The sequence below is a fragment of the Muntiacus reevesi genome, chromosome 2 (assembly GCF_963930625.1).
Source record: "Muntiacus reevesi chromosome 2, mMunRee1.1, whole genome shotgun sequence".
Classification (NCBI taxonomy): Eukaryota; Metazoa; Chordata; class Mammalia; order Artiodactyla; family Cervidae; genus Muntiacus; species Muntiacus reevesi.
In genome coordinates, this window is record NC_089250.1 from 88,996,753 (window position 1) to 89,023,489 (window position 26,737).

A 26,737-nucleotide genomic window follows, 5' to 3' on the forward strand; every position below is an offset into this window, starting at 1 on the left:
ATTTATTTTTCCTGTCCCTACACTTATGCATGTGCAGACTTCCACAGGTAAAGTCACAGGACCTGATGAAGGGCAATAAAGGAAATGTGTCCACCAACAACGTCACCCCCAGAGCATCAGTGACACTGAGTCTTTCTATCCAAAGTATATATGCTTTTCCATTTGTCTAATTCTATCTTCATGGTTTTCAGGAGTGTTTCCAAGTTTTCTTCACATGCTAAGATATGCCTAAGTATTTTTTTATGCCTCATCAATATTGTAGATGGAATCTTGTTTTCATCTTCTAATTGGTGTTCTACTCTTTTATGTTCTATTTCTCTGTGTAGAGACTATTAGGCATGTGCACGTTAAACTGTTGACTACTATTTCAAAAGGGACTTCCCTGCTGGCCCTGTGGTTTGAATCTGCCTTGCAGTGCAAAGGACATGATTTGCATCCCTGGTTGGAGAACTAAGATCCCACACGCTGCGGGGCAATGACGCTTGCCTTGATGCTGGGAAAGGCCGAGGTCAGGCGGAGAAGGGTGTGGCAGAGAATGAGATGGGTGGATGGCATCACTGATTCAATGCACATGAGTTTGAGCAAGCTCTGGAAAATAGTGAAGAACAGGGAAGCCTGACATGCTACAGTCTATGAGGTTGCAAAGAGCTGGACATGACCGAGCAACTGAACAACAAAAATATTTCAAAGACAATAAGAAATAGTAGTGACTTTACTACTCCTGATTTTAGCAAGGATACCAGAGTATCCTCGTCAAATAAGATGCTAGTTTGGGAGCTGAGATAGATAGATCTTTAGAGATAGATATAGAGTTAGATATACAAGATATAGTATACTTGTATACTTTTTATGTTTAGAAAGTATCTTGACCTCTATTTTTTCCAGGGTTTTTCAGCACTGATGGAGAAGATCATACGACTTCCCCTGTGATTCAGTAGTATTTTGAACTACATTAAAGAATTTAAAGACATTTAATTATCCTTGTATTCCTGGAATAAATCCCGCTTGGTCATAATATATTATTATATATTCTTGGAACTATTCTATTGTTAAATATTTTTCTGGGAACAAAATTAAATAAAGTTTTACTATGTTAATTTATCCATAACACTAAAACAAAAAAGGAAAAATAATTAAATGATAATGCACAATATTTTTCACTGTTTATATGCTGTGCTCAGTCACTAGGTTATGTCTGATTCTTTGCAACCCAGTAGACTGTAACCCACCAGGCTACTCTGTCCATGGGGTTTTCCAAGCAAGAATACTGGAATACGTTGCATTTCCTTCTCCAGGGGATCATCCTGATCCAGGGATTGAACTCACATTTCCTGCACCCCCTGCATTGGCAGGTGGGTTCTTTGCTGCTGAATCACCTGGGAAGCCCCTTTACATGCCAATCCTTTATAATTTTCTAAATATTACTTTGTGGCTCTTGGATAATTTAAGATTTAATTATTAGATTTTTCAGATTTTAACATATTCCATTAATCTGAGCAAATTTAAACTATATTCTTCCCTGATTCAGTGTGTGTGGTGGCAACACCATTGTTTGACATGATTATGTCCAAATTATTTGATCTCCAAGAGGGCAGTCTCTGGAAATTTCTTTATTTTCGGTTGCAAAATTATTTCTTTCCTTTTTAGTTAAGAGAAGTCTTTCCATTCAATCTTGCCATGAATCTAATAAACAGACTATGTTTCTATTTCCTTTTATGACTCTTGGAAAATGCATTTTACTTTCCAACTTTGTTGTTATTAAGTTGGCTCTTTGTCTAGTTTGTTTCCCTATCCTCTTTTTCCTTTTTCATAAGCTATGGTAGATTATTTTGTTTTTTTCCAAATATTTACTTTCCCCTATGCTATATTGCCCACAGCTATAGGACATGAGCACCTCCAATGAGTGGGGAATCGCTCGCACTCTACTGATGTTGGACTTTGGCCTGTGATGTGCTTCCATTAATGGAAAATAAGCGGAGGTGGTAGATGCCATGTTTTAGCAGGAATTTTGAGTCATTGCAAATTTCATAATTCATACAACCACCAAAATGGTCTTGATTCTTTGGGAAGCTTTTTAAGTTTTTTTGGTGCTACTGTTATACTGCAAAACATTTTTCAAACTTCAGTTTTGAAACTGTCTTCAGAGTCAGTTTTGGAAACCTTTAAGTGTGCCAGATATTCTGTTTTGAAAGCATATATTGTTCTTTGAAAACAACCTAATCACAAACACAGCCAAGTATATTGTACCAGTTAAGAGTATGAGCTTAGTGAAGAAAGTGAAGTCACTCAGTCGTGTCCAACTCTTTGTGACCCCATGGACTGTAGCCCACCAGGCTCCTCCATCCATGGAATTTTCTAGGCAAGAGGACTGGAGTGGGTTGCCATTTCCTTAGATTAAGGTAAATTGAAAGCGAAAGTGGCTCAGTCATGTCTGACTCTTTGTGACCCCATGGATTGTAGTCCAAGGAATTCTTCAGGCCAAAATATTAGAGTGGGTAGCCTTTCCCTTCTCCAGGGGATCTTCCCAACCCAGGGATCAAACCCAGATCTCCCACATTGCAGGCAGATTCTTTAGCAGCTGAGCCATAGCGAAGTCCAAGAATACTGGAGTGGGCAGCCTATCCCTTCTCCAGAGGATCTTCCCCATCCAGGAATTGAACTGGGGTCTCCTGCATTGCAGGCAGATTCTTTACCAACTGAGCTATCAGGGAAGTCCTGATTATGGTAAACCTGTATTCAGATCACAGCTCTTCCCTTCAGTTTCCATGACAGTTTACTCAGAGTAACAAATGTGAGCAGTAATCATGCTAGACGTTTTCAGGAATCAGCATCCATTCTCACTCCCTTCTCATCTCTTCACTGTATCCCAGGAAAGAACTAGATTTCTCAAGCAACCTTGCTTCCAATCATTTGAATGGAAGGAGATAACCCCTTGCAAAACTGGGGCATGGTGGCCGAATTTATGTCACTCCTCTGGACGAGGGCAAATGTGCACATGCTTGTGCGCCCAGGGTGGTAAGGTGTAGAAATTGGATCTGAAGACAGTTCAAAAAGAGGAATTAGACTCATTAAAGTAAGACTAACATCTCCTGGAAAGCCTACCTTTTAAACATTAGTCCCTTGGATGGATAAGCTTTGGGATATTGGTTGTTATACACTTCTTTAATTTTTAATCATACTTCAGAGTATTCTTCTCAGATCTTCCTTCTATGCTAGGGAACATAAGGATTATTAATCAGGGAAAGAAAGTAATATCTCCTACCACTACCATTTCTATTTTTTCTCCTTCTCAAACAGAGACAGGGAAGAATTGAATTGATCAGCTTCTTCCCTGTCAAACAGAGACAGGGAAGAATTGAATTGATCAGCTTCTTCTTATATTTTTCATGACTATTGTCTTGTGATTCAGTAACACCAGGCAAAAATCCAACTATCACTTGCACATTGGGAAGTTGTTCTTCAGTTGATCAGTCATGTCTAACTCTTTGTGACCCCATGGAATGCAACAGGGCTGGCTTCCCTGTCCTTCATTATCCCCCTGATTTGCTCAAACTCATGTCCATTGAATCAAAGATGCCATGCAACCATCTCATTCTCCGTTGGCCTCTTCTCCTCTTGCCCTCAATCTTTCCCAGCATCAGGGTCTTTTCCAGGGAGTCAGCTCTTCACATCAGGTGGCCAAATCAATGGAGCTTCAGCTTCAGCATCAGTTCTTCCAATGAATATTCAGGGTTGATTTCCTTTAGTATTGACTGATTTGATCTCCTTGTAGTCTAAAGGACTCTCAGGAGTCTTCTCCAGCACCATCTATTGAAAGTGCTCAGCATTCTTTATGGTCCAACTCTCACATCCCTACATGACTATTTTCATCCCTACATGAAAAACCATAGCTTTGACTAGTCGGACCTTTGTTGGCAAAGTGATGTCTCTGCTTTTTAATATGATGTGTAGGTTTGTCATAGCTTTTCTTCCAAGGAACAAGCATCTTTTAATTTTATGGCTGCAGTCACCATCTGCAGTGATTTTGGAGCCCAAGAAAATAAAGTCTGTCAGTATTTCCATCCCTCCCCCCACCCCCACTATTTGCCATGAAGTGATGGGACCAGATGCCATGATCTTTGTTCTTTGAATGTTGAGTTTTAAGCCAGTTGTTCATCAAGAGGCTCCTTATTTCCTCTTGCTTTCTGTCATTAGGGTGGTGTCATCTGCATCTCTGAGGTTACTGATATTTCTCCCGGCAATCTTGATTCCAGCTTGTGCTTCATCCAGCCCAGCGTTTCTTATGATGTACTCTGCATATAAGTTAGATAAGCAGAGTGACAATATACAGCCTTAACATACTCTTCCCAATTTTGAACCGGTCTATTCTTCCATGTCCAATTCTAACTGCCGCTTCTTGATCTGCATACAGGTTTCTCAGGAGATAAGTAAGGTGGTCTGGTATTCCCATTTCTTTCAGAATTTTCAACAGTTTGTTGTGATTCACATAGTCAAAGGCTTTAGCCTAGTCAATGAAGCAGATGTTTTCCTGAAATTCCCTTGCTTTTTCTAAGATCCAACAGATGTTAGCAATTTGATCTCTGGTTCCTCTGCATTTTCTAAATCCAATTTGCACATCTGGAAGTTCTCAATTCGTATACTGTTGAAGCCTGGCTTGGAGGATTTTGAGCCTAGCTTGAAAGACTTTGAGCATGACCTTGCTAGCATGCGAAGTTATTGCATTTGTGTGGTAGTTTGAACATTCTTTGGCATTGCCCTTCTTTGAGATTGGAATGAAAAGTGACCTTTTCCAGCCCTGTGTCCACTGCTGAGTTTTCCAAATTTGCTGGCATATTGAGTGCAGCATTTTAACAGCATCATCTTTTAGGACTTGAAACAGCTCAGCTGGAATTCCATCACCCCCACTAGCTTTGTTTGTAGTGATGCCTCCTAAGGCCCACTTAACTTCACACTCCAGAATGTCTGGCTCTAGGTGAGTGATCACATCATTGTGGTTATTTGGGTCATGAAGGTCTTTTTTGTGTAGTTCTTCTGTGTATTCTTGTCACCTCTTCTTAATATCTTCTGCTTCTTTTAGGTTCATGCTGTTTCTGTCTTTTATTGTGCCCATCTTTGCATGAAATGTTCCCCTGGCATCTCTAATTTTCTTGAAGAGATCTCTAGTCTTTCCTGTTTGCCGGGAGCCAACACGCGAGACCCTACCCCTAACAAGGCCATAGGGGAGAAAACCTGACGGGCAAGGCGAATCAGGTTTTCAGGGGTTTTCGAAAAGGCTAGCTCACGAGATCCCACCCATGACAAGGTCACAAGGAGAAAGCCTGACAGGCAAGGCAGATCAGGTTTTCAGGGATTTCGAAAAGCTGCCCCTGGCTCTCACCTTAACGATGATATCTGTCTTTCTGATGCCTGCCTCAATGGACTACTCCCTAATTTCTCTGACACAGACAGGAAGGCCTTCCCCGATCTCTTCCCAAATAAGAAACAATCTAGAACTTTAATCAAATAGTTTCCCAGGTGGTGGTATTTTATGAGATTATCCAGGGTGAAAGGAGTGTTTTAATTCAAACTCCTTTGCTGGTAGTTTTGTTAGCCAAATGCATTTATGCGCTTAGTACTAATATGCATGATTGTTTATAATATCCTAATCATAAAATAGCGTAAAGAACCTGATTATATAAAAGCCCTAATAGATATAGAGCCCTTTTAAGGGGTAAAGGAGTCCTATTAGAAAACATAAGAAAATTATTCTATAGGTGGTTATTGGGTTGTGATTTGCTTGCTGTGTTTGCTTTTAATGTGCTAACGTAGTGTTATAGAAACCATTGTTAATATAGTTAAAGATCTAGAGAAATAAGAACTTAGCCCTAGTGTGGTAACAATGAGATGGTTGTTTATTGTCAGCCAAGAGTACTAGGCAGAAGCTGCCTCACTGAAGCCGCAGAGTCTGTATGGGGGAAACTTCTTAGATAAACGCAACTGACAACTTTTGCAAAAAGATTAATTTTTGTATTAACAAGAATATAATTCTACACTGTACTATTTCCCTATGACCCTGTTACCTTTCAGTTAAGGTCACCATAAAAACGGAAAATAGGTTTACAATCACCTGACCTGCATGAAATGTTAATAGCCTCAAGGTCAGAAGATCATGTGCTAAAAATTACTATAGAATTAAAAAGCAAAAAAATCCTGCTTTTCCTAAAAATCAAAATGATGTAATGCTAAACCTGTGTAATCATGAGCAAGCATCTTGTATCTTAAAAACGTTCCATGAAAGGGTATAAAACCGGTTGTCAAAAAGTAAAACACAGACTTGACCCTATCAAGGCTAGTCTCACGTCTCTCTTTCTCTCGCCGATGCCGTTCATCCTGAGGGTACCCCCTGGATCCTGTCGAGGCTGGACCCCGGCACCTGTTCTATTGTTTTCCTCTATTTCTTTGCATTGATCACTGAGGACAGCTTTCTTATCTCTCCTTGCTATTCTTTGAAGCTCTGCATTCAAATGGGTATATCTTTCCTTTTCTCCTTTGCCTTTCATTTCTCTTTTCTCAGTTATTTGTAAGGCCTCCTCAGAAAATCATTTGCCTTCTTGCATTTCTTTTCCTTTTGGATGGTTTTTAGCACCACCTTCTATACAATGTTAGGAACCTCCATCCATAGTTCTTCAGGCACTCTGTCTATCAGATCTAATCCCTTGAATCTATCTGTCACTTACACTGTATAATCACGAGGGATTTGATTTAGGTCATACCTGAATGGCCAAGTGGTTTTCCCTATTTTCTTCCATTTAAGTCTGAATTTTGCAGTAAGTAGTTCATGATTTGAGCCAGAATCAGCTACTGGTCAGTTTTGCTGACTGTATAGAGCATCTCCATCTTCAGTTGCAAAGAACAAAATCAATCTGACTTCAGTATTGACTATCGGGTGATGTCCATGTGTAGAGTCATCTCTTGTGTTGTTGTAAGAGGGTTGTTTGCTATGATCATTGCATTCTCTTGGCAAAAATTCTGTTAGCCTTTGCCCTCTTTTATTTTGTACTCCAAGGCCAAACTTGCTTGTTACCCAAAGTATCTCTTGACTCCCCTATGATGAAAAGGACACCTGTTTTTGGTGTCCTTTGAAGGTTTTGTAGGTCTTCATTAGAACCATTCAACTTCATCTTCTTTAGCATTAGTGGTTGGGGCGTAGATTTGGATTACTCTGATATTGAATAATTTGCCTTAAAAACGAACCAAGATCATTCTGTAATTTTTGAGATTGTACCCATGTACTGCATTTCAGACTCTTTCGTTGACTATGAGGGTTACTCCATTCCTTCTAAGGGATTCTAGCCCACAGTAGTAGATATAATGGTCATCTGAGTTAAATTCACCCATTCCTGTCCATTTTAGTTCACCAATTCCTAAAATATGATGTTCACTCTTACCATCTGCTGTTTGACCACTTCCAATTTACCTTGATTTGTGGACCTAACATTCCAGATTCCTATGCAATACTGTTCTTTACAGCATTGGACTTTACTCTCACCACCAGACACATTCATAACTGGGCATCATTTCCGCTTTGGCTCAGCCTCTTCATTCCTTCTGGAACTACTTCTCCACTCTTCTCCAGTAGCATATTGGACACCTCTTGACCTGGCGGATTCATCTTTTATTGTCATATCTTTTTGCCTTTCATACTGTTCATGGAGTTCTCAAGGCAAGAATGCTAAAGTGGTTTGTCATTCCTTTCTCCAGTGGACCACGTTTCAGAGGGTAGGCAGAATGAAAACCACAATTGCAGAAGGCTAGGGAAGGGACTTACCTTATTCACATGTCATGTCAGTGTCCAGGCCTCCTAGACCATAAGGGAGGCGTGGGGGACCAGAGCTGCTCTCATGAAGAGCAGATTAGACTATCATATATGCATAACTCTGGAGCACCAGAGATGTCTGATTGTATCAAAGAGCCAAGTACTCTGAGGAACAGAAGTTCTTAAAAAGAGGGAAAATGATGTAGAAAAAAGGAGGACCCTAATTACAAACTTTGAGTAAGTTGTAATCATATTGAAGATGAACTCTGCTGCCAAGTTCCAACTAAAGATTTTACCAAGAAACAGTGGGTACCCATCAGCTCCTTCATTTTCAAGGGTTACCTAAGATAAACTGATCATATATGTTACAAAGTCTTCCCAAGTGTCTTAGTGGTAAAGAATCCCCGGGGTAATGCAGGAGACACAGGTTCAATCCCTCAGCTGGTAAAATCCCATGGAGAAGGAAATGGCAACCTATCCCAGTATTCTTGCCTGGAAAATTCCATGGACAGAGGAGCCTAGCGGGTTACAGTCCATGGGGTTGCAAGAGTCAGACAAGACTTAACGACTAAACAACGACGACATGCACCATGAGCCACTGATGTATTAGTTCAGTAGCACCTAAATGCTGTGCAAGCCTCCATAAGAAGAGAAACAAATCAGCCAGTGCATTAGCTAAAAGTCGCTGTATTTTAATCATAAGACAACATGAAAATGGAATCAAGGTGTTTCTATTTCCTGGTGACATTGCTCTTTTCAGATTTTGGACTGAGGCAATCCAATATATCCTCCTTATAGGTAGTGATCCGCAAGTTTAACTTTCCTTATCTGTAGGAGAGGGATAACAGTAACTACCTGTGGGGTTGTTGTTATAATTAAGATTATTCATGCAAATCCCTTGGAAGTTCCCTGCTGAATATGGAATCACGTTTCTGCTCTTCTTCACATTAAAACTCCTCCCAAGGATTTTGCTAACTCTTATAATCTCCTGTGACTTTCTCTCCTTTTCTCCACTTGCACTTCTCTCTCTTTTAAATACTCCTCTCTTCCTACTTGTTCTACACGGTTCTATGGCTTCAAGCACTATCTATGTGCCATCATCATTTAAGCACGATCACCAACTCTGGGAGATGGTGATGGACAGGGAAGCCTGGCATGCTGCAGTCCACAGGGTCACAAACAGTTGGACACAACTTAGCAACTGAACAACGCAACAAGACATGACTCTCTGGTCCAATTTAAATATATGCTGCCTACTCAATATCCTGGCTGGCAACTTCCATTCCCTGCACCCCTCTTGCAACACACACACACACACTCACCCTCTCCCTCAAGCTCTTCTCTACCTCCATAATGATATCACTATTTACTCACTTGCTCAGACCCCAAACCCAGGGCTCCATTGCTTTCCTTTCCTCACACTCTGGACAAATGATCATGAAGTGAGATATGTGAAACCCAAGAATCAAGGCTGTGAGCACAACCATGAGCGAAGGCTGGTATGGAAATAGGTGAGAATTTGAGGAATAGTGAGTAACCCAGAGTAGCTGGGAGGAGGTTGCTTAAGATGGGTTTGGAAGGATAGTCTGGTTACAGACAATGATCACCGTTGAATAAAAACTTTATTTTCTGGGCAACAACAAATCACTGAAAGATTTTGAACCTGATCTAACCATTGGTTTAGGAAGATAACTTTGACCATGAATTTGAATTATGAGACACGCAAGACAAAGAAACCAATTAGAAACTTATAGCAATAGTTCAAGTAAGTATGATGAGAGAGTGGACAAGAGAGTGAATAGAGAAATAAGAGATATAAAAACTTAAAATGCTAAAAGCATGAAGACTTTCCTGTTTGGATTTGGGATGAGGAAGAAGGAGTATAACGTAATGGTGAGGGTTCTTCTCTGTTTCCCAGAAGATAGAAATGTCAGGAACTACAGTCAAGGACAGCTGAAAGATAGACAGATTTTTAGGAGGAAGAACCAATGAAATTGGCTTTAGACATGTTGAATTTGGGATGGTGTAGTGACAGGAATCTCCAGCAGAATTTAAAGTTCAGAAAAGAAGACAAAATCCAAGAATGATAGGAAAACACTGAGCCACACATAGCTTCCCTGGTAGCTCAGATGGTAAAGAGTCCGCCTGCAATGTGGGAGACCCGGGTTCAATTCCTGGGTCAGGAGCCACACACAGCTTGGAATCTGGGACCCAGCACCTAAAAATGGCAACCTACTCCAGTATTCTTGCCTGGGAGATCCCATGGACAGAGAAGCCTGGCAGGCTACAGTCTTCAGGGTCACAAAAGAGATGCACCTTAGTGACCCAACAACAACAACCACTTAACATATGGTGGGTGCTCAATAAATAGTTTCAATTGTCTCATAACTTTGGGAATGATCACTAGAAAGATAAGGTTAAAATGGTTGGAGCAGATGAAATTACCCAGTGAGAAAGCAGATCTGAGGACAGAGGCTCAGGGTATCGATCTTTGAAGCAGGAGAAGGAACAATCAAGCAGGAATACTGGTGCAGGATGAGACCTCAGGGGATGTAGAGTCCTAGAACCCCACAGGGGAGAGAGAGATTCAGTGAAAAATAGGTTTCTTTCAACACTGGACTTTGCTACCAAAATGTCAAGTGGAATGAAGATAGAAAACGCTATGGGATTTGGCAGGCCATACACAAAAAGAGTTTTCATGAGGTGGGGGAAACAAGAGTCACCCCCTGGGGACTACAGAGTGAGCACGGGATCTGAGAGCACAAGGATGCAGCGATAACCTCTAGTACTGAATCTTTATTCCAGATGCTTCCATGGTCACGTTTCCCAGGTCTCTGGCGATTGCACGGGCATGAGTGAGTGCTTTAGCCCTTCAGTCCGTGCAGGTAACTATTTCTGATGAACCCAGGAAACATGCCCATTTTGACAGTTCTATTCAACTTCCCATCATGGTTCAAAACCAAAATACAATTTTCATCCCAACAACACCACTAGGCTGACTTGTGGGAATCACATGTCTACCTCTGGAAATGTCTGGGGGATAAAAGGTTTCAGTTTGTGTGTCTTTATAAAATTTTTCCCCTAATTGCGGAAGTCTTTTGGTAGTTCCAGAAAATCCTTCACTTCCTCTATGGGAGAGAGGCGTCTCTTTACGATTCAGGGAGGAGCACTATGGCAGAGTGAGTCACAGTGTCTTGATAGCATAACAAAGGGGAAAATAAGAACTAGGCAATTTGAGAGCAATTATTGCAATCTTCTTAGTGGCTATGATTTCAGATTTGCCATAACCATCACCAATGAATAGCTGATTTAACAAGAAAGAGGTTTAACGAGAGAGAGAAAGGGAGACGGGGCGGGCTGGGGTGGGGAGAGCAAGGAAATGATTCAGTGTTGGTTCCCAACCTTCCCAACTGAGTCAGTCTCGATTCCCGATGTGGATGGGCTGGTGTCATCCCCGAGGACACTTGCTTTGGGTCAGTCTTCCACTGGCCTGTCTCCTGACTGCCTTTAGAATTCCACGCTGGGCATCTAGCAGGGCACAGACTCCTCGGACAAGGTCCAGACCTGACGCCATGCCCCTCAAGTACCGCTTGTTCATGGGAAAGAAACACGGAACCAAAGAAACCCTTTATCTGTGAATTCATAGTCTAGAATCTTCTTTACATTTGAGACCTACCATGGTCCATCGGCCTCACAATGGGAAAGGGCTCAGTGTCTTCCAAGCACAAAATATCCAAACAGGGAATTCCCTGCTTGTCCAGTGGTTAAGACTCTGGGCTCCCACTGCAGGGGACTCAGTCTCCATGCTTGGTCAGGGAACTAAGATACCGCATGCCACAACTAAGAGCTCCCATGCTGTGACTAAAGATTCCCTGTGCTGCAACTAAGACCCAGTGCAGCCAAACACATAAAATATTTTTAAATATCCAGACACTTTAACTCACTTCAAACCCATTGAGGTTAAGTGTCTCCCGGGTGACTGCCAGCTCTTCAAGCCCAGAAGAAATGCCTATGTACACTTGTCCTTAAAAGTCAAAACTCCACTTAGCAAGATCCCACTTGACTTGTCCTGTCTGAGCATCTGATTTTCCTTGTGTGACAAACGATAAATCAGAGACTTCCTGGGCTTTGTGTAGGATCTGCCACTGCACACAAGTCTTTTACATGTTCATTTTTTCCTCCAGAAGTTACAACATACCTTTTGCCTCACCCTGGTCTCATTACTACTTTCTTATTTTCTCCCATCTTTCGTAAGAGTGCATTGTTTTATTGTCATCTTCATTTTTAAAAACACCCTTCAGCAGTGTCTTTGCCCACAGCAGGGATTATCAAAGTCTCTCTGGGTCCCCTCATGTTCCTGTCAAGGAATTCTTACTCACTCTGCTTGTAAAGAATGGAACTCTGGTAGACACAAAGCTTCAGACACTTCCATCCCGGTGCAGAAAGCCTTGGTGCAGGGTTCCTATTTACAAAGACTCTTACGGAAGCAGAGTCTCCATTCTCAGCATCTCCAGCTGTGTGCTTGTTACAGATGTTCTTATCCTGCTGAGAGCGGGAGTCCCCACTGAAGGCAAGATAAATGCCAGAGCCCCAGCCAGAGTCCCTTCAAGGTTAATAAATGAAGAGGGTGCTTTCGAATCACAGAGATCACCCTGAAGCTCTCAAGTCATCAGGAACTGCTACTTTTCCTTTCCCCTCTAAAGAGGAAAAGCAAATAAATTAGGTAAGAAAAAGAGATGGGGTGCACGTGTTTATACAGAGTGAAGTAAGCCAGAAAGATAAAGACCATTACAGCATACTAATACATATATATGGAATTTAGAAACATGGTAACAATAACCCTATATGCAAAACAGAAAAAGAGACACAGATGTACAGAACAGACTTTTGGACTCTGTGGGAGAAGGCGAGGGTGGGATGTTTCGAGAGAACAGCATCAAAACATGTATATTATCTATGGTGAAACAGATCACCAGCCCAGGTGGGATGCATGAGACAAGTGCTCAGGGCTGGTGCACTGGGAAGACCCAGAGGGAGCGGGTAGAGAGGGAGGTGGGAGGGGGATCGGGATGGGGAATACATGTAAATCCATGGCTGATTCATGTCAATGTATGGCAAAACCCACTACAATATTGTAAAGTAATTAGCCTCCAACTAATAAAAATAAATGAAAAAAATTAAAAATTTTTAAAATAAATAAATAAATAAATAAATAAAAGAAAAAGAGATGGAAATCATCAAAGCTGTAAGAGGGAAGGATCAGTGAAAGTTAGGAAAGTAGGTGGTTGAAGCGGGGTGGAGATAAAAAGGATGGTGCGTCAAGGGACAAGGTACCGAAATGCACCTTTGGAAGGGGACCAAGAGCTGGGGTAACTCACAGGGGCCTGGAATCTGCATTCCCACATTGCTCAGGGGCAATGTAAGGAAATGGGTGGGGGCCAGCTTTGGGGAGTGTTCTGGCTCTGGTCAAAGCCAAGCTCTAGTTCATATGAACGTCTGCAGGTTGGGGAGGATGCCTTAGAAAGAGCCATGGGTGTTTATGATTATTTACCCCTCAGCTAGGCTGGGCTGAGTAGATTAGACGTTCCCCAAAGCACTTTCTATTTCAACTTTTCATGTTCTCTTGAGTGTCTGAGACCACCCTGGGAGTTGGGACAAGGGGCACACGAAGCCACAAATGTGAAACATGTTTTTTAATTGAACAAGAGAGGATCTCTTTATTTAAGTATATGTACCTGATTCTCCAGAGAAACCAAGATGATTTCAAGGAACATCCCGAGAAATACCAATCAATAATAAAATCGAGCTAAATTTATATCATAAACAATGTACAAAGTAAAAGCTAAATGTTATGCAAACACATTTACACTATTAACACAATGTGATAAGAAAATATGTTAATATTATAATTGTATGAATGAATGAATGAAGTCGCACAGTCGTGTCCGACTCTTTGCGACCTCATGACTATAAGATTAAATTTTTTAAATCAGAATACTAAAATGAATAAGTAGAAATAGAAAACCCTACATACACCTCAAGTTTTTCCCTTTGGGGTGCACACAGTGGTCTTGACAGGGTTGCATTCACACTTAAATTGATTCTGTTCACTTTCTATACTAGAAATTTTCCTCATTTTAAAAGCCTGTATATGTTGATTTATTTTTCAATTATTTCATTTATATTGATCTCTGAGTCTTTCCACCATGCCAGGGTTTATTATTATCAGTTTCGTTTTGCACATATTCAAACAAAGGATCAAGAAGACAACTGGCAAGTGGGAAATGACTTCAGTCCAGATCTTTCGTCTCCTAAATCCTGGATGCTTGTGGAACCCCACAAACTTTATCTGGAGAGAAAACAGACCTACAAGAGGCAGAGCACAGACCTACAAGGAGGCAGCATCAGTGAGGAGAGGAGTGAAATGCCACTGGAGAGTTGAAGCTGCTCATTTTAATGGCAGACATTGCCCAGCTGTGATTTGCCAGCTGCGGTAATTGTGGATATATCTGTGACAAGAGGAAGCACCACAGAATCAATGAAACCAGTCAATACCTGGTTGGGAATCCCCTCAGCAGAGGAAGGACTGCTTGTAGTCTGGTTGTTGCTGTCAATTTGTTCTCTAATGTAAGTTTAATTTCAAATGCATCATTCTTTCTTAGCTTTTATTCTAGAATTCTCACTCCTGGGAATTCCTCCCAGGAACAAAATTCAAAGGAAAGGAAAATCTATATATATGAAAATATTGTTGCAGCTTTGTCTATAACAGCAAAATATTGGAAAGATTTAATACACAATGACATAGGAAAGAAATAGAGGAAAATAATAAAATGGGAAAGATTAGAGACCTCTTCAAGAAAATTAGAGAAACCAAGGGGACGTTTCATGCAAAGATGGGCACAATAAAGGACAGAAATGGTATAGACCTAACGGAAGCAGAAGATATTAAGAAGAGGTGGCAAGAATACAGAAGAACTATACAAAAAAGATCTTCATGACCCAGATAATCATGATGTGTGTGTTTACTCACCTAGAGTCAGACATCCTGGAATTCGAAGTCAAGTAGGCTTTAGGAAGCATCACTACGAACAAACCTAGTGGAGGTGATGGAATTTCAGGTGAGCTATTTCAAATCCTAAAAGATGATGCTGTGAAAGTACTGCACTCAATATGCCAGCAAATTTGGAAAACTTGGCAGTGGACTGGAAAAGGTCGCTTTTCATTCCAATCCCAAAGAAAGGCAAGGCAAGGAATGCTCAAACTACTGCACAATTGCACGCATCTCACATGCTAGTACAGTAATGCTCAAAATTCTCCAAACCAGGTTTCAACAGTACTTGAACCATGAACGTCCATGAATGTTCAAGCTGGTTTTAGAAAAGGCAGAGGAACCAGAGATCAAATTGCCAATATCCCTTGGATCATAGAAAAACAAGAGAGTTCCAGAAAAACATCTATTTCCGCTTATTAACTATGCCAAAGCCTTTGTGTGGATCACAATAAACTGTGGAAAATTCTTAAAGAGTTGGGAATACCAGACCACCTGACCTGCCTCCTGAGAAACCTGTATGCAGGTCAAGAAGCAACAGTTAGAACTGGACATGGAACAACAGACTGGTTCCAAATAGGAGAAGGAGTATGTCAAGGCTGTATACTGTCACCCTGCTTCTTTAACTTATATGCAGAGTACATCAAGAGAAACGCTGGGCTGGAAGAAGCACAAGCTGGAATCAAGATTACCAGGAGAAATATCAATAACCTCAGATATGCAGATGACACCATCCTATGGCAGAAAGTGAAGAGGAACTAAAGAGCCTCTTGATGAAAGTGAAAGAGGAGAGTGAAAAAGTTGGCTTAAAGCTTAACATTCAGAAAACTAAGATCATGGCACCTAGTCCCAGGACCTCATGGCAAATAGATGGGAAAACAGTGGAAACAGTGACAGATTATTTTCTTGGGCTCCAAAATCATGGCAGCCATGAAATTAAAAGATGCTTGCTTCTTCGAAGAAAACCTGTGACCAATCTAGACAACATATTAAAAAGCAGAGACATTACTTTGTCAACTAAGGTCTGTCTAGTCCAAGCTACGGCTTTTCCAGTAGTCATGTATCAATGTAAGAGTTGGAAAGCTGAGGGCCGAAGAATTAATGTTTTTAAACTGTGATGTTGGAGAAGACTCTTGAGAGTCCCTTGGACTGCAAGGAGATCCAGCCAGTCCATCCTAAAGGAAATCAGTCCTGAATATTCATTGGAAGGACTGATGCTGAAGCCGAAGCCCCAATACTTTGGCCACCTGATGTGAAGAGCTGACTCGTTTGAAAAAACCCTGATGCTGGGAAAGATTGAAGGCGGGAGGAGAATGGGATGACAGAGGATGAGATGGTTGGATGGCATCACCAACTCGATGGACATGAGTTTAAGTAAACTCCGGGAGTTGCTGATGGACAGGGAGGCCTGGCATGCTGCAGTGCATAAGGTCGCAAAGAGTTGACACAACTGAGCGACTGAACTGAACTAAAGTGACAAAGGAATAGAGGCTTCCCTGGTAGTGCTATTGGTAAAGAACCCACCTGCTGGTGCAGGAGACCTAAGAACACTGGTTCTATCCCTGGGTCAGGAAGATCCCCTGAAGGAGGGCGTGGCAACCCATCCCAGTAGTTTTGCCTGGAGAATCCCATGGACAGAGGAGCCTGAGAGTCGCAAAGAGTCAGACACAACTGAAGTGACTTAGGACAGATGGATGGACATAGGAATATCTAAGCTACAGCAGATCAACTTGACAGAATACTATGCAGCAACAAATACAAAGATTACAATGATTATGTAGCAAAATGGAAAATACCATCATCTTAAACATAAAAAGCAGAATAAAAAAGACTAGTTGCAATTTAATGAAAATATATTTTTGTGTAGATGAATAGAAAAATGAAGATAAGTGGTTTATACATGAATCTTTTAAAACAATTTTTAATGTTGTTCTTATAAATAAAATAATATAGGAAACAAAATAATGAGTGACTTGCTTAATATGAACTTAACTGCTATTGGGTATCTTTCTGTGTGTGCATTGTCTAGCAATTTATCATGTAGATTTAAAACCAAGAGTTCTGAGAAACAACGCATATTTTCATTACTGGCTGAATGATTTTCACTAAGATTTTAACCTCTATAAATTTATAAATAGTCACTAATTTATCCATCATAGGAAGAATAATTTTTATAATAAGAATTCAGTAAATGTTTCTGGAGTGAATAAATAGACAATGGGAAGAGATCAAATTCCTGTCATGCACTTGAGCTGTTTCCAATAGATGCTTCAAACTCTTGAAAACAGAAGAGTAAAATCAAACTGTTCTTGTGTGTTATTTTAATAATGAGAAGAGATATTTTCTGGACTGCTCTTCACTCTGGTGTCTGTCAGAGCCTCCTTTCTCCAGTGTGAAAGTATATGTGCAGGTACCTTTAAAAGCACACCTATTTGGATAAAACACTGCTTGCACACGTGACTCCTAAGAAGCAATGGGGGAGAGATGTAACTCCTTCCCCCCAGCCCCACTCTGTCTTCACAGCCAACTACAGCTCTCTTAGATCTTGTGTTCCAAAGAAGGAGGCTTTGCCCAACTCCTTAACCCAGGACCAGAACTGGAATTACAGAAAGGACTGAATTTTTGGTACTTTACCACCAGACATCATTGTTCAAATGTCAAAACAAAATTCACCCCTTGTCTTTAAAATGATAATATTTATAATATTTTATAATATTTGTAGTTATAAATATTATTAGTTACTTCCTTCAGATCATTTGACCATAATATTTTACGGTTGTCTTTTTATCACCAATGTGTGGCACACTCCCCAGTATGGTGCTGGGTACAGAGTGGATGCTTACGAGGGGGGAAATTCTGAGGCAGTGCTTGGGGGCCTGGGTCCAAGTGCCCTGCCCTACCCAAGGGCCCACTTCCAGTCTCCGTGATCATGGTTTTTTTCTTAAAGAATTTATTTTTTGAATAAATAAGCATAAGCACTTGGTACAAATTTTTAAAAGAACAGGACACGGAAAAAATAAATCTCCTTCCAACCCTCTTCCCCAGGTTAAGTGGGCCCCTTTGCAGTGATATTTCTGCAGATGCAAGTAGACATGTATAGAAAGACCTTTTAGCAACTTCAAAGCATTCCATAGTATGGTGTGCCATAATTTATTTAAAAAGTTTGCTATGGATGAAAATTTAGCTTGCTTCCAATTTTCTCTCTTACAAATAATAGGGCTGTTAAAAAATATACTGAGGCATTTTACACTTTTTAAGAGTTTTTTTGAGCAAAAATCAATCTGAATCAGGCGGTGCCAAACCAGAAGTAGCTGGGAGACACCACTGACAGGAGGGAGAAAAGGCCTCACCGGGAAGCGTGGTAGCCAGGGAAGCCCTGGCTATAGTTCAAAGCCTAACTGGCTGTTTGGGACTGGCCGTCCTCGGGCTTCAATTTCATAACCTTGAAGCAGTTACAGGCTTAGAAGTGGGTTTGCTGGTGTAGGTGCCAGGGCACTGGTGCTCCCTCAGGCTAATGGATTCCTTGTTTAACGGCTTTAACGGTATAAATGCATATGGCAACTCCGCTCATGCGTGAGTACCTTTGTAGTCTAAGCACCTGAATGAAGAATTGCTAGAAAGGATGAAGCAGAGAATGGTTGCTGAGAATATCTAGACATTTATGACTCTGCTGGGATCAGGTAATATTTATGAACTAATTTACAGAGATCTGACAATTTATGATGATGTTCTACCCAAAATTTAATGTCATTCTCTGTATTCAATTCTCCTCTTGTGTTCTTCATCTTAAAATTTCCTTCAGATAAGGCTCTATGTTTCTTATTTAAATTTGCTCCTAGCTGTTTTCTTTTCTTGTTGCTATTGAAAGTAGGGTCTTTTCTTACACTTTATGTTCTGATTATTATTTGTATATGTAAAGCATATTGATTTTGGTAAGCTGATTGTGTTGTTATTTGTGTAAATAAATTTTGTGTGTGTTAATTCTCTTAGGTTGTCTGGCTTACAGTGACATCACCTGTCACTATTAATGTTATATCTCCTCCTTGCCAGACTGTAACTCTCATTTGTTTTTCTTGCCTAGGCAGCATCTCCAGTAAAATATTCCAGTGTTGTTAGCGGGCACTCTGTCCTGTTCCCCACTTAATGGTAATGTTATTTTCAATTTCTTCAAAGGGTCTGGAATATAAAACTCCATCATTTTCTGACTGGTTAATATCTGAAAGTAAACACATACACACTTTTAAAGCATTGTTTTATTAGAAACATTTTGTGCAATGTAAATACATGACTCATCCTATAACAGAAAGATAAGAATAGTAAAGCTGATACATTTTTCTATCCTCCATACTCCAGAAGATAAAAAAAAAATGTTAAAGGCGCACCAATGACTTGGGTAACATTTTTAGTTTAACACATAAAAAGTAAATTTTATGAAATAATAAATTACATGACAAAATTCAAAGATTAGATTAGATGAGGGCATTCAAAATTAGAGCATCAAATTATTTCTTAATATAAGTCATTAGACAATGAGTGTAAAGCTGCTTTCTCTAATGTTTTCTGAAAAACACCGATTAGATGGACGTTTTCAAGAAAATCTGCCTATTGTCAGGGAGTAGGTGGTTGTTCCTGGCATGACTTTATAGGGGATGGGGAATGAATGGTGGATTAGGACAGTGGTGGATGGTGAGTCCTTGAAGCGGGTCTGAGTCTAGACTTCACGGTCACAGTGCAGTGAGGCTCAGCTCGGGGTGTGAGGGGCCAGGCTTTCCCTAGGCTCAGTTCTCTAATTCTCAAGCAGGAGTTCCAAGATGACCACCTGTTCTCAAGGGAACAAGTAAGCTCTAGGCTTGCAGTCCCCCAAAGACACTAAAAGACTTCAGTAAGAACACAGGTAGGAGTGGTCTACCTGTCTTCAGCAGTCCAGCTGTTGCTTCTGGCCCCCACTCACCTGCTCTGTGCTGTGGGTAATGTTCATCAGTCTCCCGAGGTTCAATTTCCTCAACTACAAACACCTGCCCCATAAGGTTGGACTAAGAATTAAGATGATAATGATTATAAAGGTGTTGGAACGGTCCCAACACACACGTGAGCACCTCCATGCTCCTGTGGGGGAGAATCCACCCCTACCACACAGGAAGAATAGTTTCTAATAGAACATGTTCATCTGGTTTGAGGAAGATCATTTTGATGTTGAAATGTCAAGAAGTTAGAGGGAACCAGGAAAGTCACTGACGGAGGACATGTCCCAGCTCGGACTGGTGGAGACAATGGGCTGGCGTTCAGATGCCAGAAGCTCAGTGCAGGCTACCATGGAATCTATCACTGGTTCTCTCGCATGCTGCTATGGAATCAGACCCAAAGCCATCATTTGCCACCTGCACTTGTGCTTGTGGTCCTGACCATCTCCATAAAAGCTTAGATTTTTATTATTATTGCTTTGTGGCTTTTAAATTCAAGCTCTAATCTCCTCTTATGTTGCCCTGACAGAAACTGCCCTCTATTATGGTTTCGGATATAAGGCCCTGGGATTTTTTGGGTCACCGTGGCTGAAGAGGGGCGTGAGAAGGTCATGTGGGCAGAAGAAACACCCTGGCCTTGTGCAGGCTTCCTGGCTGCCTCTGACACCAGCACAGACTAGGGATGAGCTGCAGCAGGTGGTTAAAGCATCATTCACCCACCTTGATCTGGCATCTCAACAAGGAGATGGATATGCTACCCACTGGGACACTGGAGAACACTTATTTGGGGCACACTCAGCTAGTCATTAGCTTCCAGAGTTTTCAGATCCATCATAACCTCACAGAATTATTCATGATGGTACCTGAGTAATACAAAACACTTGCGTTAGGTGACTGCTAAAATGTCTCGTGGGGTTTTTTAAGATGACACTTCTCAAAGTGGGGATTCATTAGAGACAATTCTGACTCTACAAGTTTTGCTTCACTGGAATTAATTCAAGGATTCAGGAATTCCATGTGCCATGTGACTAGTACATATTATTGCTTAGACATGATAAATAATTCAGAATTCGCTCCATCATTGAAAAACATTGAAAAGCATTCCTAGAACAAATTAATTATATTCTTACTAAAATATGCATAGTATAGATATTTAAGTGCTCACCAGAAAATTGTAGAAAATACAATCAGAAAATTCATATGCTGTGCTGTTGCTTGTTCCCTGGACCGTGGCCACCTGCTGGCTTAAGCAGGGCCATCTCCTGACGGAAACACTGCACGGGAGAAGGCTGAGCAAGGCACCAGCTGCCTTCGGAAATGGCAGTGTGACTTCAGGAAATGACAAAGATTGTCTACTGTCCATGGATCTGAATGAAGACAGGAGCATCACTTCTCCTTCTGAGTGTCAAGAGACAGAAATACAAAAACACCAGTTAGTCAATTACACTTACAAGCTGCGGCCAGTTCTTACTAACTCAACACTGCAAAATTGTGGGGCTTTCCTGGTAGCTCAGTCAGTGAAGAATCTGCCTCAAATGTGGGAGACCTGGATTTGATCCCTGGGTTGGGACGATCCCCTGGAGGAGGGCATGGCAACCCACTCCAGTGTTCTTGCCTGGAGAATCCCCATGGACAGAGGATCCTGGTGGGCTGCAGTCCGTGGAGCCGCAGAGTCGGACACGACTGAGCCGCTCATCACAGGACCACACAGCAGCGGTTTTGAGTCTCATCTCTAACTCATAGTAAGTGACATAAACCAGCGTTCGGATCACGACACCCCGAGAGAATGCAGCACGGCACAGCAGTAGACTGATGGAATAGTCATAGAATTTAAATTTAAACACTGATCCATTCAACTTGGGGAGTTGTTTGGGGCAAGGCGGAATCAAGAGGGTTTCCTTACTTGAAGCATTCTCAAAGGCCAATATGCTGATTGCGCCATTGCTCCCCAGCAGAAATGACGGCATAGGATGCTTCCCAAACATGCCAAAGGAGAGCAGTGTGTCTACACAGCATCTCTCAAGGCTGCCTTCCTCAGTGTACCCTGGGAAGCGCTGTTGGGTGAGCTCAGCCTGTTCTACAGCCGCCTCAGCAGCGAGGAGCCTTCAGTGTCCCACATTACTATTACTGACGACAGCCCTGCCTCACTGAGTGCAGCACTGGGTAACTGAGTGCAGCACTGCCTCACTGAGTGCAGCACTGGTTCACTGAGTGCAGCACTGGTTCACTGAGTTCAGCACTGCCTCACTGAGTGCAGCACTGATTAACTGAGTTCAGCACTGCCTCACTGAGTGCAGCATTGATTAACTGAGTTCAGCACTCTCACTGAGTGTAGCACTGGGTAACTGAGTTCAGCACTGCCTCACTGAGTGCAGCACTGGGTAACTGAGTTCAGCACTGCCTCACTGAGTGCAGCACTGGTTCACTGAGTTCAGCACTGCCTCACTGAGTGCAGCACTGGTTCACTGAGTTCAGCACTGCCTCACTGAGTGCAGCACTGATTAACTGAGTTCAGCACTGCCTCACTGAGTGCAGCATTGATTAACTGAGTTCAGCACTCTCACTGAGTGTAGCACTGGTTAACTGAGTTCAGCACTGCCTCACTGAGTGCAGCAATGGTTTAATGAATTCAGCACTGCCTCACTGAGTACAGCACTGGTTAACTGAGTTCAGCACTGCCTCACTGAGTGCAGCACTGGTTTAATGAGTTCAGCACTGCCTCACTGAGTGCAGCACTGGTTAACTGAGTTCAGCACTGCCTCACTGAGTGCAGCACTGGTTTAATGAGTTCAGCACTGCCTCACTGAGTGCAGCACTGGTTAACTGAGTGCAGCACTGCCTCACTGAGTGCAGCACTGGTTTAATGAGTTCAGCACTGCCTCACTGAGTGCAGCACTGGTTTAATGAGTTTAGCACTGCCTCACTGAACACAACACTGCCTGACTGAGTACAGCACTGATTAACCAAGCACAGCAGTGGTTAACTGAGTATAGCACTGATTATCTGAGTACAGCCCTGCCTTGTTGAGTACTATACTGCACTGAAGCTTTCCACTTCCATGTCCTGCCTGATCCTGGGTGAGATTGGTTCAGGGGAATATAGGAGAGGCTTAAACATTTAAACATGTTCCCAACCCACTTATGGCCCCTACTCCCTTCCTGCTCTAATTGTTGGTGAATTTCAGCAAGTCCTGATGAAACATCAGGGACCATCCTATAAAGATAGGCATTGCCACAACAGGAAAACCAGAGGGCTGGGGCTCATGATAGGCTGTCTCTTTAAAAATACCTTCTGGAAATTTTGATCTTAATTCTCCTGAGATGATAGAGAATCACAGGAGAAGTTAGGGTGAAAAGCTGTTATTTCCAGATTCTAGGGTTAATTAGCTCCCTTATATACCACGCGCCTGTAGGAAAGTGTAGCAGGTATGATGAGAGAGACATGTATGCTTTCTTTTTTTATAAGTTCTTAAATCAGGAGCTATTTTAATTGCAGCAGAAAGCAAGATGGTACAGGAAAAGAGACATCTTTCTAGCAGAATTCACCCCAACCTCTGTCTAATGAGGCTTCCTTGGTGGCTCAGATATTAAAGAATCTACCTGCAATGCAGGAGACCCAGGTCTTATCCCTAGGTTGGGAAGATTCCCTGGAGAAGGGAATGGCAACCCACCCCAGTATTCTTGCCTGGAAAATTCCATGGACAGAGGAGCCTGGGGGGTCTATAGTTCATGGGGTCACAAAGAGCTGGACACGACTGAGCAACTAACACTTTCACCGTCTGTCTAATGGGGACTGTAATGGAGAGATTTTTTCCAAGTCCTCTGCAGGATGCTCTTGTTAATGGCACAGTAAGTGTCTCAGACTGACAGAAGGAAATCAGCAGATCACCCCCCGCCCTGCATATTTCAAATTGCAGACTCTCCTGAACTCGGCCCCAGGAGAGAGGACCACCCTTCGGCTGGGCATCCAGGCTTCACATCTCCGTAATGGGTTCAGGCACACTGGTTATGCAGAAGGGGTGGGAGAGGCCCCCAGCGCTCATGCTGATGACACGGTCACTCACCCTCCGTCCTGTCAGGCCTCAGGCCTGTGCTTCCTGGACGCCAGCTGTCACACATGAAGCTGCAGCCTCCCTCTCCCCCGCCTCCTTTGCTGGCTGGAGCTGCAGGGCCATGGCCTGGAGAGTTTCCTTCACCATCTGGAGTTCCCCCTTGAGAGACTGTGCGCACGTCGTTAAGGAACACACGTGAAGGTGATGGGCAGCCCCTGCAGCCTCCCAGGGATCTGGTAAGAGCCACGTGCCTGCTGGAAGCAGATGGGCACTGCCCTCTAATTGCAGTTTCAAGTTCCTCCAAATTGGACCAATTAAATATTAATACAAATGTTACACTTCTTTTAAGAGCGATTGCAGTTCCTACAAGGCCTGAGGTCATTGACAGTCTCAAGGAAGGTTTCCAACAGGAAAAGGAAGAGTCAGCTTTTAGACTGAGACAGATGGCAAGCTAGGATGCTCCGTGGACTATGGTCAGTGAGCCTGTACTCCTGCTAAGCCCCTGCTGGGGTGGGGGCCACTGCACATCCAGGTGCCCCGACAGGGGAAAGGAAAGACGGCTGGAAACCAGAGTCTCCTGGGGAAAGCCAGGACTGGGCGCCACCACAGGTCCACGCCCAGAGTCATGAGTTACAGTGCCTGTCGGCCACTGGCCAACCTTGTCACCATGTGTAAATCATTTTGAATCTCAGTTTTCTCCTGAAACAATGACTTCAAAATCCCTTTGGTTCCAATCTGCTGTCATGTGTTACTACGCTCTGGGGTACTTGTGAAACAGCCATTCAGGGCACTAGAGATTTGACAGAGGCAGGGAGCTTGCACTCTCTGGGTTGGCTAGTTGATTGATACATTTTTTCTTTAAACTGTTGGGCTCTTAGTTTCCTGACCTATAAAGTTGTTTCTCCTGGAGATAAGGCAATCACAGAGAACTTGGCAAATAATTCTTTGGGATAAATAATATGACTGCCTTTCTTTTAAGAGATGAGCTCTCTTCTAGGTGTTTAAGCTCGGGAACATTTAAACAATGGTGGTCTTCCTGTCTATCCACAGCTAACAATTAGAACAATTCTAAGACAAATACAGAATGACTGGTGGATTAGATTCTCTTAGTTTAATAAGCAAACTAATTTAACTTCATCCAACAGGAACTTAAGAAAAAACACAGAAACATGCTGACACCACTGAAATGCTGTTACATCTTTGCATGAGGTCAGACCACTTAAATATTACTAGATCAGATACACAGAAAACAGAAAGCTTTAGGGTAAGCAGCTTGCAGAAATCTTCCCACTCACAGACTGCTTACATCTACTACAGTGTTGTTTTATCCAAATTCGATGTCAAGAGACAGAGATACCTTTAGGTTAAGACTATAGGAAGCTTTCTTTTTTTCTTTTTTAAATAAGGAACTCCAAAGGATCCTGGGAATTATGCAAATGAAGCTCACCTAAACAAAAAACGCTGAGCCACCCTGACAAGCCTTTGGCAGTTATTCTTGCTCTTGAAGCCTCACCAGACTTCATCGCTTACATAATTTACATACATCTACTATGATGATTCACTCCTTGCACTTGAACTTGAGCGAGGGAGGGGTTGGGGGTAAGAGGGTGCAGTTGAGGAGATCCAAGAGAAGAAAGTATCCAATACTTCTCTTTTTCTTTTTTAAAAGATTTCGTTTTCTTCTTTTTCTCTGAACAGCTCTGTTAATCTTTAGTGAAAATACATATGACTTTACACAAGCAAGAACATAAGTGGTCCCAGACCAAATACCAAGCTGCCAATTAATCACAAAGTTAAGCTACATTTATAAAGGGTAAGCGTAGAGCTTAAGCAGTTTATGAGTCTTGACAAACTCCTGAGACTTCATTACCTCTGATAGGCAGTCTGGGCCTACAGGCCCCACTCTTGTGATATGCTGAATGACAACCAGCGTTTTTAGAGAGAAAAACTGAACCAAACTCAACTGCCTCTTAAAGAACTCGTAAAATTTCTAGCACTGGGAGAACACACTGAAAAAGGGTTTTGGAAAGAGAAAGAAGCCACAAAAGAAAAAGACTATGTTATACAACTAAAATAACACTCAGACAATAATCTCAGACAATCTCAGCCCCTCAGACAATAATCTCCAGGGACACAGGGAGGAATGAGAAGATGGAAATTTGAGGATGTGCCCATCAGCTCTGGGAAGCTGGCAAACCATCCAATACTTTCATTATCTTACTTATAAATGCAGATTTTCTGACTGCTCCTCCAATAAATTAATAGTTAAGGCCGGTTGATATTTGACCATGTGTTTTGTGAAAGTTCTGAGGAAACAGAGTAAAACTTCAGTGTTGGAATTTATGTATATGTGACAGAGATGCTCATTATATCTAAGTGCAAGAAGAGGTCTAAAAGGAGTTAAATGATTCTTAGTATGCCTGTGCCCTAGCAGCCTCTCAGCCAAGTGGGTATTTCATTCTCTGTAACAGATACACCACCAAAGATCTGAGGCAGCTAAGAAAATCAGCACATTGATTACAACAATGGCATAAGGATTGGCATGCCAGTATCTTTAAAAACCCCTTTGAACCCGAGACCACCTTGCTATAGACTACAGGTGTATTAGGCAAGAGTATTACTTCTTTAAAAAAATTTTTTTTACAATTAAAAAAGGTTTTTAAAAATTTTGGCTGTGCTGGGTCTTTGCTGTAGCACATGAGCTCCGAGTTTTGCCACACGGGCTTGGCTGCCTGGAAGCAAGTGAGATCTTTGCTCCTTGACTAGGGATTGAATCCACATCCCCTGCATTGAAAGGCGGATTCTTAACTAGTGGACCAGCAGGGAAGTCCCAAGAACATTACTTCTTGATAGCAAAATTGTGCAGTGTGTTTGCAATGAAT

The 26,737-nt window shown here is 42.0% G+C and overlaps 1 protein-coding gene across 1 annotated transcript in view; it reads right to left on the reverse strand.

The window, feature by feature from the left end:
* Positions 1–19,100: 19,100 nt before the first annotated feature.
* DISC1 (DISC1 scaffold protein) overlaps positions 19,101–26,737 on the reverse strand; it is a 388,216-nt gene continuing 380,579 nt past the window's right edge. The window contains exons 13-14 of the mRNA XM_065919846.1: positions 23,868–24,024; positions 19,101–21,202 (exon numbers count right to left, since the gene is read on the reverse strand). Coding sequence (XP_065775918.1) covers positions 23,886–24,024 — 139 coding nt within the window. The 3' untranslated portion in view covers positions 19,101–21,202; positions 23,868–23,885. The remainder of the gene's footprint in view (positions 21,203–23,867; positions 24,025–26,737) is intronic.